The sequence below is a fragment of the Dryas octopetala genome, chromosome 9 (genome assembly GCF_963921425.1).
Source record: "Dryas octopetala chromosome 9, drDryOcto1.1, whole genome shotgun sequence".
Classification (NCBI taxonomy): domain Eukaryota; kingdom Viridiplantae; phylum Streptophyta; class Magnoliopsida; order Rosales; family Rosaceae; genus Dryas; species Dryas octopetala.
The window spans coordinates 7,487,895-7,500,123 of record NC_141374.1 but is presented as its reverse complement, the minus strand read 5'-3'; the positions used below and the strand labels follow the sequence as shown (position 1 = coordinate 7,500,123).

Here is a 12,229-nt window from a genome sequence, read left to right as displayed (position 1 = left end):
TGGGTGCCCTCTCCCCAGTCCCAAAATTTCTCATCATATTTTTGTAATATATCCTCTTGTCAAAAAACAAATAGACTATTAATTTTTGGAATTAATTCAATAATACATAGTATGGGTTCGGTACGGTTACCGAACCGAGAGCCCCAAACTGTGTATAGACCGGACCCCCCTCGGTTGGCCACTTTGGTTATCGAGACCGGTACCAGAATGTCAGTAAACCAGCACTCGGTTGGACCGGCATTCTCGGTCGGCTATGCTCGGAATAGGCTCTGACCGAAAACAGAGAAAGAAAAATCACAAAGAGAGGGAGGAGAGAGAGAGAGGGAGGAGAGAGAGAGAGAGAGAGAGAGAGAGAGAGAGAGAGAGATATATATATATATATATCACATCAGACAGAAGGAGGAGAGAGAGATCGCAGCAGACAGAGGGAGAATAGGAGCACTTGAGGCAGCAGCTGATCCTTGCAAGTTCTTTTCCAGAAATCGAAGCTGGCCGTGATGCGGAGCTCGGCGATGATGGTTGAGCTTAAAGATGATGGCTTCACACAGAGAGAGAGATGAGAAATGGTGTGGACTGTGGAGGCGCACAAATAGGAAATGAGAGTTTGATTCAAATTTTTTTGTTAAGCGAAGAAACCAAACGAGATTGTATGAGTGTATGACTACAAAGAACAATTAATGCCAGTAGACTTTTACCTTTATACACGATTCTAAATATGTGTATTTTTTTCATCACTTAATAATTAATATATAAGAAATAGTAATATTATAACGTGTAAACAAGAAAATATAAAGAAAGAGCGAAAAGGCTTACTGTGTAGGGTAGGGTGGTGATTTGTGGGAAATGAGATACCATAGGGTAGGGTGTATGGTAAGAATGAAAACAACCAATCAAAGAATGCTACATATTTTAAAAAAATAATAATAAATAGGTCATAAATTTTTAATCATTATATTTTATATTCTTCAAAAAAAATTAGGGTTGTTTTGTTTAAGTCCTGTTTCATTTTATTAATTTAATTTAGACATTAGGGTATTTTGGGGTTTGGTTTGGGGTTTGGGGTTTGGAGTTTGGAGTTTGGAGTTTTTACTTTTAATACATTTATATAATACATTTCTATATAATTTATATAATACATTTCTATATAAAAACTAATTAAAAATACCCTAAACCCTAATAATAATATTATACCATACCCTAAACCCTAATTTATACCATACATTTCTATACATATCTATAATTTATGTAAAACATTTCTATAGACTATAGTTATTAGTTATAGACTAAACATTTTTATAGACTATAGTCTATAGTTATTAGTTATAAACTATATCATATTATACCACACTAAACATTTCTATAGACTATAATTATTAGTTATATACCAACTATGAATTATTGAATTATTATCAATTATAGTCTTAGGGTATATGGTATATCGGTATAGAATATAAGCCTTATAAGGTATGAGATTTAAAATTTTTAAAATACATAATAGAGTTTAGGGTTTAGGATATGAGATATAGGAATATAATATAGGGTTTAGAATTTAGTTTATAGTTATATGGCATAAATTGTTTAGGATATGATATAATATTAGGGTTTAGGGTATTTTTAATTAGTTTTTATATATTAATGTATTATATAAATTAAAAAACATATAAATTATTAATTATAGGGTTTAGGGTATAGAAAGGGTTTAAGGTTTATAAATTTATATATTTTTTATATAAATTATAGAAATGTATTTAAATGTATTATAGAAATGTATAAAAATATAATATTTAAATTAAATGTTATATATATTCGTTTCAGTTTGGTAAACCGGCAATTTTAAGATCTGAGAATCAAAACTGAAACCAAACATACCGATTCAGTTGGCAAATCGATATCTCAGTACGATTTATTTTCGATATGGTTATTCTCAACATCAGTTCAAACCATTTTGGATACAATCTCAATTTTTTGGTCAAACCAACCCAGCCCTAATACAAACCGTCAACAAGATCAATCAAATTAATTAACACGAAATACACAAACGGACTTTTAAAAACAAAGTAGGCCAATATCGGATTGGCTCATATATATTTTGAATTTGTTTGTTTAATTATTGCAGGCAGGTCATCAGACCGTACGGGTTCTCCGTCCGTTTTTGTCTTATTTTAATACGTCTGAGCGTCTGCTATTTCAGTGGGTGTATGGAGGCTGGATCCCAAAGCTATCACCTATGAGCTGTGAGTGAGACCCAAAAAGCAAGGGTAGTAACGTAAAATTGCGTAGGCAATAGAGGAACTGTGCAGTGTGCACTAGTTACGCTATTGTTGTGCCCAATAGTGAGACACTTTTTTTTTGGTACAAAGAAGGGATAGTGAGACACATTTTATTCTGGAATGAAAGGTCCATTTATGACACATGCATGGACGTAAATGTGAGTGATATATATTGCCATATAATGGTCAAGGAATAAAGGAATTCCATGCGATATTGCATGGTAGTGGACCACATCGAATCACCAATTAATAATGATGTCTTTATGGTTCTACAATTCCTTTTAATTGGTTTCAGACTTTCAATGATTGGGTAGCCGTATTAGTATATATACCTTGCTAGCTAAATTAGTAAATACACGTACGTATATACTTTTGAAAAAAAAAAATTCCTTCTTTTGTATTATACCCTAACAAAGGGTTAAATACATTTTTGATCCACGAACTTAGAGTGGTTTCTCAATTTGGTTCACCAATTTTAAAACGTGACAAAAATAACCTCGAATTATCCAATTTGTGTCAATCCAGGATCTTCCGTCCAAAAATCTAATGGAAGCTGACGTGGCCGTTAAACGCTGACGTGGCATACTGAATGTGCGCCACGTGTCACCTCTTTTATTTTATTTTTGGATTTTTTCTCTTTTCCTATTTTTATAAACTTTAAAAATTAATTAAAAATAGTTCCGGACTCATAAAAATAAACGAAAAATTCCTACAACCTCGTCTTAACTAGTACTAATTTATTATAGAGCTAAATTACCAATTTTTCCTTTGAGAGTTTCCATAAAATTTGGGAAGTCCAAATTTATTTTATAAAGAAAATTTATTTTCCTCTAAGACCGAGAGGTCTTTTGGGTAGCAAGTGTTCACAAGAAAGGTAGTGTTAGTTTTTAGAAGACCAACGGTGCAAACCTTGTATTTTTTGGAGCTCGGGAGATTATTCTATGAATTTCCAAATAGTCTAGAGTATTTTAATTTTTTAGAAATAAATTTAGACTTCCCAAATTTTCTGGAAACTATCAGAGGGCAAATTGGTAATTTGGCTCCATAATAAATTAGTACTAGTCAAGACGAGGTTGTAGGAATTTTCCGTGTGTTTTTATGAATCCGGAGCTATTTTTAATTAATTTTTAAAGTTTATAAAAATAGAAAAATAGAAAAAATCTGAAAATAAAATAAAAGAGGTGACACGTGGCGCACATTCAGTGCGCCACGTCAGCGTTTAACGGCCACGTCAGCCTCCGTTAGATATTTGGATGAAAGATCCTGAATTAACACAAATTGGATAATTCGAGGTTATTTTTATAACGTTTTAAAATTGGTGGATCAAATTGAGAAACCGCCCAAAGTTCGTGGACAAAAAATGTATTTAACCCTATAACAAAATATGAAAAATTCGTTTTATTGTCTTTTTTAAAAACTATTTTTACTTAATTTTCATATTGTTTATCTTTTTCATCTTTTTTTTTTGTGGGTTAGATCATATTGTTCGATCTTCGGCTCCTTGTTTTTTTGTGATTTATCACCATAATATTGTCCTCTTCAGACATGAAAAAATTCAGCCCATTTCTTTGTGAAACTACTCTATTATTCATGAAGACATGTTGTCCCTAGTGTGAAGACAAAATACAATATTTTAAATTTGCTTCATCTTAAGGCCTCCATAAAGACTATAGAGATAGTGCACCACCACTTCTTTAAAGAAACTTGAGAAGTTGGCCATTTATTGATAACTATCAGTCAAATATACATTAACATGGGAAAGCGAAGAAAGGCAACTAAACCAAGGAAATAAGGATTAAGAGGAGAGGGTTTGAAGTGGAGGGATGTGATTGAGAGGCAATATCCGATGGTGATGGTGACGCTGATGGTAATGGTCAGGACTCTGGAGAAATGCAGAGGGTGTGAACTTGGTTCAATACCCAAAAGCTGCAAGACCTGCTACCCGAGCATGATAGCTTTGGTGCAAAGAATATGGGAGTGGATGGGTGAGTACTGACAAATAATTTCCAGTCTTGGCTTTTGTCAAAAAAAATACCAACCATTAAATGCTAGTCCTGGGCCTTGGCTGCCTTGTAATAGAAGTAATTAAATAAGTTATTTCTTCCCTGCCAAAAAAAAAAAGAAGTTATTTCTTTTTTTTATTCAATGAAAAAACTTAAAAAGCATGACCTTTTTTTGTTTGACAAATGACCATTTTGGTCCCTATAGACTATAGTTGGCTCATTGGTTGAATATTATCCAAGTTGTTTTAATTTTTTTTAATAAAGTCGTTATAATTTAAATTTTGATTCTTTGTATAATTACACTGCCACGTTGATAAAAATAAAGATTTTATCGTCTAAATTTGGATAAAATTTTAATTTAAGAAATGATTGTAACAAAATATAAAGGGTTAATTACATATATATACTTCAACTATACATCATTTATCCACTTGATACCTCAGGTTCAAAAACTTTCATTCGGGTACTTCAACTTTAATATCTTGTCAACTTAGTACCTTCGTTACTTTGACCGTTATGAAGACCGTTAAATGCCTACGTGGCGCTGACGTGGCACACGCAGACCCATTACTAAACGTTGACTTGTCTTTAAAAAAAAGCCACATGGACAAAAAATAATTAAAAAAATCAATAAAAATGATATAAAATAGAAAAAAAATTATTGAATTTTGAAAAAAAAAAAGGCAAACAGAAACTCTCATCCTTCCCCCTCTGTTGCATCGCTGACCCAACCCACCTACCTCATTCCCCCTCTCCGGCCACTGCCTAGCAACCCCCTCCCTCGCCTCGGCAACCTTCTCCCGGCCGCATCTCTCTATCTCTCACTCTATCTCTTTCTCTTTGTCACTCTTTTTCCCTCTCACTCCAGTTGCTTCGCGAGCTCAGTTTCCTACCTCGACGATGACGGCTAACTGCTCCGCGAGCTCGGCTTCCTTCCCCACCACCACCCCGTCCACCCCGCACCCCGCACCCAGCCCCCATCCCCAACCCACCCCCTCCTCAACCTTATTTCTCTCGTCTCTCTCTCACCTCCCGCTCTCCAGCTCCAACAACCAAAACCCAGTAAGCAATTAATCGAATTCAAAACAAAAACCAACAAAAACAAACCAAAATCGTCAATCATAATCCAAAAATCAAATCCCAAACAACTGCTGCTTTATCCCAAACTCTCATCTCAAACAACTGCTGCTTTACTTTGTCAAAAAATCAAATCATAACTCAGTGGAAACACCAAGGACTCGTGGACCATGCCGAAGAGGTCTTGCATTGTTAGGGGCTTTCGGTCGGTTTTTGAGTCTCAGTGGTGAAGCTGTGCAGAGAGCAATGTTAGGATTCTGTGAGTGTGAGGTTCATTCTCTACTTCTTTAGGCGTGGGGCCGTCGGGGATTGTCTGTGAGTCTCTGAGTGGAAATTTGAAATGAGGGAAAAGGCTTAGGGGGATCTAGTTGTGCTTGGTTGAGGTTTGATGAGAGAGCTGCTTCTTCGTTTTCCATCGATGGCAACGATGGTGGGTTCATATTTGAGAAAGACTGAGCGGGATGAGAGAAAATGAGGGAATTGGGTTTTTGTAGTTTTTATACATTTTTTGTGGTTATCATCTGTGTATGCGTGGTGGGAGGGAGGGAGGGGACAGGTTGGAGCGGGCGGAGGGAGGGAGAGGGCGGGTCGGAACGATGGGTGGGAGGGGTGGGTCGGAGCGAGGGGAGGGAGGTGGGTCGCCGGCGGTTTGGTGGCCGGGTGCTGGGGGGAGGGAAAATGGCTGGGTGGGGTGGGGTGGGGTGGGTTGGGGGGAGTGGCGGAGATGGGAAGGGGAGGAAGGGGGGAGGGAGGGAGGGAGGGGGCTGGTTTTTTTTTTGTCTTTTTTTTTTTTTTGTCTATTTAATATAATTTTAATGGTTTTTTTGATTAATTTTTGTACATGTGGCTATTTCTAAAAGACAAGTCAACATTTGGTGGTGGGGTCCACGTATGCCTTGTTAGCGCCAACTCAGCAGTTAACGATCAGATTAACAGAGGTACTTAGTTGATGAAATATTAAAGTTGAGGTACCCGAATGAAAGTTTTTGAACCGGAGGTACCAAGTGGATAAGTGATGTATAGTTGAGGTATATAATTGTAATTAACCTAAATATAAATTACAAAAACTTAATAAAAATTATTATTTATCTTTTTTTTTTCCTTTAAATAATGTTAAAAGTTTGGATAATTTAATCAAATGACCTCTTTTTTTATAAGACGATCCATGTCTCTTGCTTTGTTGCACATGGTGCACTATATTAGGCTAGAAGTTTATTTATAGTCTCACTCTGCAGAAATTAATTATTTCTTATATATACCTTCTTTCCATGTGGCATGAAGATCTATATAGCCCCGTCAAAGGCCTTAGTCCAGGAGAAGCTTCGTGTTTGGAACCAGAAGTTTGGGTCATTGAGGATAATTTGTTTGGAACTTACCAGAGATAATGAATCTTACAACACCAGGAATATACAGGAAGTAGACATTATCTTAACCACTCCAGATGTGAGTATGAAGATGTATGTTACACAAATATACAAACTTAAAACTTTAAGGTACAAACGGAAGGTAACTACGTGTAATTTATTTATTTATTTTTTATCATATCATAACCATGACCATTTGATGAACATTGACCATTGACCACGAGTCATGGACTCATCACCATAGTGGCAAGACCAGGGTCGTGTTGGTGTTGCCCAGGTGATGATGTGCTACTTCACATGACTATCATGTGCTATGGCCATGGCCCATTTTTTTTTTTTTGTTTATTCTGTAAAATGATTTGCCATTTTTATGTAATTTTGCTTAGTAGTAAACTTGTGAAATGTGACCAAGGGGGCGCATGGAATTTTGGAATATAAAATTTTGTGAAATTTGAAAGATTTAAAGTTTTGTTGAATTTAAGGTTGATTTTATTTTATTTTATTGATGAGGGGATATGAATTTAAGATCTCTCTCAATATTGGGAAGAGAATTATCATTAGACTAACAACTAGTTGATTCAATATAAATTTTTAAGAAATCTATAAAAATAGTGTAATATTTAATTAGTACTTTAATAATTTTAGAAGTTGCATGAAAATTTTGTGATATTTAATCAAAATTATGAAAGTTTTAGGTATCAAAAAGTCATTGGTTTGTGATTTGTTATACTTAATTAGTTTAAAGTGTCAAGTACCCAAGTTAGACTTTACAAACAAGATAAAAGTGCAAACCTCATCTATTTAATATCCTCACTAAAAAAGTTTGAATTTTCTTTCATGGGTTGAGAGTATTTAGCTCCTCTCAAAAGGTCCAAAATTAAGATTTTGTTATTTTATATGGGAAAGACATTTACAAAAAAATTTAAGTGAGACGGTGCTACCACATCATAGTATCCATCTTAGTATCATACGTAGTAAGACTAATTTCTCATGAAAAGTCACATATTAGAAGTTTGTAATTTCAATACACACCATGTATTGGAAATATATAAATCATGTATTGAGAATATAAAATAAAGTTATATTATGCATTGAAAATGTGAGATCATACAATATAGTTCCATTTGAGATTATAAAATAAAATTATATTATGCATTGGGATTATAAAATAAAATTATATCTGACAATGAGAATATAAAATTAACATTTAAACTCACCAATTACTAGAAGGTACCAGATCAAATTCAATTTCCTGTCCAAAACTTTAACAACATAAATAAATAAAGAAAGAAAAAATCCCAAAATAAAAAGAAAAACAAAATCTTGACCTCGGTGGGTTCTTACTCCCCATCGCGAAAGGCTCACGCATCGCATCCAGTGCGTTCCGTCCGGGCCCTGTTCTCCCGCCAAAAGGGCCAGCGCGGACTATAATTTATAAATGACTCTGAAATTTCTTTTCATTTCAGTCATCGTTTTCCTTCGCCTGCAAATTGCAAGCCTCTGTATCGCAAGAGCTCAAGCTTCTCCTCCCTCTCCACCAAAGTCCTTCTCTGTAATATATGGATTTCTTTCTCTATTCACGCACGCAAGCTCGCAATTAGATTCGTCTGATCGTTTTTCTGCAATCCAGGAATAAGGTCAGGATTTCAGTGATATTTCAATTTTAATGGCTGCATTTGAGAAATTGAGCTCGCGCACACACACACACACACGCACGCACTTGTCTTAGATGTTGAACTCATGCTGGTTTCAATTCTGAGTCGGTGTTTACTTTGGATCGCAAATTTGCAGATTTCATGAATTTTAAATATATATCTCAAACTCGACCAAACTAAGAACTTAATTATTTGAAATAGTACTTATATACTTGTTATATTTTGAAAATTCTATGGAGAAATTCGTGGTTTCAGACTTTCAGAGCTAATTCTATTAGTGGAATTTCACTTCGATTCCAAATATTGGAAGAGGAATATGAAGAGATTTAACCTGTTTATGTGCTGCTTGATTTTTTGATTTAGTTGTGGAACTTATGCTGGCTGTATGATCTTACTAGAAACTTCTTGTAATCCTCTCTCACTAAAAGCTTAGCAACTTCTCACTTTCTCCTTTTCTTAAATGCAAATTTGAGACTCTGATTTGGTTAATGAAGCAAGAGAGGGAGTTGGATCGTAGAAGAGAGATATCGTTTAGATTCTTTGGGCAGACATTTGGATTTTATTGATTCTATTAAGCAACATTTGGTTCTTGACTTTTATCTACTTGCGAATTATTGTAGCATGAAATTTCATTGGGTTTGGTATGCAAGCATTGACGATTTATCAATAATCTACCATGCTTCTTGTTTTTTCTAATCATTTTATATACAAATAGATATTAAGAGTGATAAATGCAACCGATTTTGTGGATCATATTTTCATCATATTTTTTTGCTTCCCTCATTTTTGCAGGAAACAAGTTCAACCATGGATTCATATACACTCAGGGGCTTGTCAGATCTGCCTGCTCCTTCTCGATCATGTTTTGGTTTTAGGTAATATCCTTGTCAATTCAAGTTCTATTAATCTTTGCCAGAATTGAGTAGTCAGACCATTCCCAATCCTGCAAACCAACCCTCGTTTAAGAACAGGAATACCAGCAAGAATGCCTCTCCAGGTAGAGGAAGAGTCAGAAGGTTTGCATTCATCAAGCACAGTCAAATTGCTACCTTTTAGATATTTACTTGTAAAAACTTTAGCCCAGAGCCCATCATCATTTTGCAAAATTCTCCACCCAGCCTTATCAAGTAAGGCTTGATTCATCACTTTCATTCTCTCAAGGCCCAACCCTCCTTTAATCTTGGGCAAGCAAGCTTGACCCCAATTAACCAAATGAACTTTATGTTTAGCCTCAGTAGATCCCTAGAGAAAACTCTTATTTAATCTATCTATTCTATTGCAAACAGTCACCGGAAGTTTAGTAGTTTGCATAGCATAGATTGGAATAGCGGAGGAAACCAACTGAATGAGGGTTGTTCTCCCAGCAAGAGAAAGAGTGCCAGTTTTCCAAGCTGCCAGTCTGGACTGAACCTTCTCCACAATTTCTTTATATGTACTTTAGTGATTCTGGAATGGATCACAGTCACCCCAAGATATTTACCAAGGTCCTTAGTTAAAGAACTGCCACAATGAGCGCTAATGGCATTAGCCAAGCCAATAGGGGTATTAGGGGAGCAGAAAATCTTAGATTTCTCATAACTGATTTGCTGACTAGAACTAGAGCAAAAAAGATCCAAACAGCTCCCAACAATTGTAGCTTGGTTCAAGGTAGCTTCCAAAAAGAGAATTATATCATCTGCAAAGAAAAGATGGGAGATAGATGGCCCAGCTCTTCCTACCTTAACAGGTCTCCAATGCCCTCTATTCACAGAATCTGTAATTATTTGACTCAGTTTCTCAACACACAGAACAAAAAGATATGGAGAGATCTTTTGGGTTTTTTGATAAAGAGGAATAAGAGAATCTTTGGAGATAAATGTTTCATTGAGTTGATGATTGTTTATTGAATTGTTGGTTGATTTTTTTTTGGTTGTTCTGTTTTTGGTGGTTCACCTTCAAACAATGAACAAACCAATCCATATGAGAAATTCGAAATTCGAAATATCTACATGTAATTCTCAATTATCCATACGAAATACAATATAAAAAATATATATATTATATTTAGAAATAAATACAAAATCCACAGCTTAACTAATGCATCATGGCATGCGAACTGCATAGTTAAAGTTAGCAGTCACAAGCTCACTGATGGTTGGTGTATTGGTCACGTCCATGCTTCAGATTCAGAATATATCAGCTGAACAAATTGCTGTATCATCTTTGAGTAACATGCATTGGGATTTTGATCGACTTGAAATTTAGTTGTGCAAAAAGTTTTGATTTCTTGATGGCCCATGATGATCTCCATCTGAACTAAGAGGCGTGGTAGAGGACTCTGTGGACGTGTAGGTCGATGCTTCAGTTAAAGCATTTGATGCGAAGCTGTTTGCGCTGTAGGACCTAATTGTGCTGCAGCTGGCTGGCTCTAGCGCCATGGCATTTAGAAAAGGAGGTTGGTTTGGAATTGGTACGACTTCCCCATCTTTATTGGTTAGCATTACAATTACTTGAGCCATGGATGGTCTTAAAGCAACTGAGGACTGTGTGCACAGAAGTCCAATTTGAAGCACATTTGATGCCTGTTTTGCAGGAAAGTCATCTCCCAAACAAGGATCAACTGCTTCAGCTAATTCATTTGATCTGTACAGTTTCCAAACCTGAGATCAAAATAAAAGTTTAGAACAATATTGTTTCTAATTCTACATCCCATTTTGTAAAATGTTCTTGCTATACATGTCCAGAGTTCAAACTGGAAACTTACTTGGTGCAAAAGTGAGCGTGAGTCTGACTCCTGTTTGAAGTTTCTATTCCTCCTACCAGTCACAATCTCAAGGACGAGAACTCCGAAGCTATAAAAGTCTGCTTTCTCTGTAAGTTGCCCTTGAACAAGATACTCAGGAGCCATATACCCTCTGCACCACCATATGATAATGGCTTATTATTTGCAACATAGTTAGATGGGATCAAAAGATTTCTAGGAATACAAAGGTGGGTGAATGCAAGAGAAACAACGTTGTCTGTACTCATTAGAGTAATAAAAATGTTTCAGAAATTGCCAACTCTAATCAAGTAAGGATACAATGGATGAGAATTAGTATAAACATATCCAGTGCTAAAACTTACAGTGTTCCAGCAATACCAGTGCTAAGATGAGACTTGTCGGCAGCAAAACATCGAGCAAGGCCACAATCTGCAATCTTTGGACTGAGGTTCTCATCCAGAAGAACATTGCTGCTTTTTATGTCCCTGTGGATTATTCTTATGTTGGAGCTTTCATGAAGATATGCAAGCCCTTCAGCAGTTCCAACTATAATGTTAAACCGCTGCGGCCAGTTCAGAATCTGAACCTTGTTCTTATCTGCATGGGGCATAAGGATAAGGACCATTTAATTCGAGAAAGATGTAAACCTTGTAAATAATAATGCTAGATGGACCACATTTTCCGACAGGTAAAGAGAAGACGTGATTACCAAAAAGGAACTGATCGAGGGTTCTGTTAGGCAGATACTCATAAACCAGCAGGCTCTCGGGGCCTTCGATGATACAACCCAAAAGCTTCACAAGGTGCTTGTGCTGAATTCCGCTGATTAAATTCACCTCATTGAAGAACTCATCTACCCATTGCCTGGTATTGTAGAATAATCTCTTAACGGCTACAGTTTTTCCATTTGGAAGAGTCCCCTTGAATACAGAACCACCTCCCCCTTGCCCAATTTTTTCTTGAGGAGTTGAAATAGTCTGTGGCCTTTTCAAGTGTTTCATACTTGAAATTCAAGCTAGAATACTTGTTAATGATTGTTGAAACCAAGCCTAGATTGCTGCGCTCTGCATAAACAATGTAATAAAATGATATGAGTTAAAACATCAATGCACGAGAA

The 12,229-nt window shown here is 35.9% G+C and overlaps 1 protein-coding gene across 1 annotated transcript; it reads right to left on the bottom strand.

Moving 5' to 3' along the window:
* Positions 1-10,315: 10,315 nt before the first annotated feature.
* On the bottom strand, positions 10,316-12,189 carry LOC147273577 (cysteine-rich receptor-like protein kinase 42; the record flags this gene model as incomplete). Its single annotated transcript, XM_086228236.1, is given in 5 exon segments — positions 10,316-11,008; positions 11,113-11,263; positions 11,475-11,709; positions 11,822-12,071; positions 12,073-12,189. Coding segments are annotated over 5 exon segments (1,152 nt in total), but the record flags the coding sequence as incomplete, so codon positions are not given.
* Between the last annotated feature and the right edge of the window lie 40 nt (positions 12,190-12,229).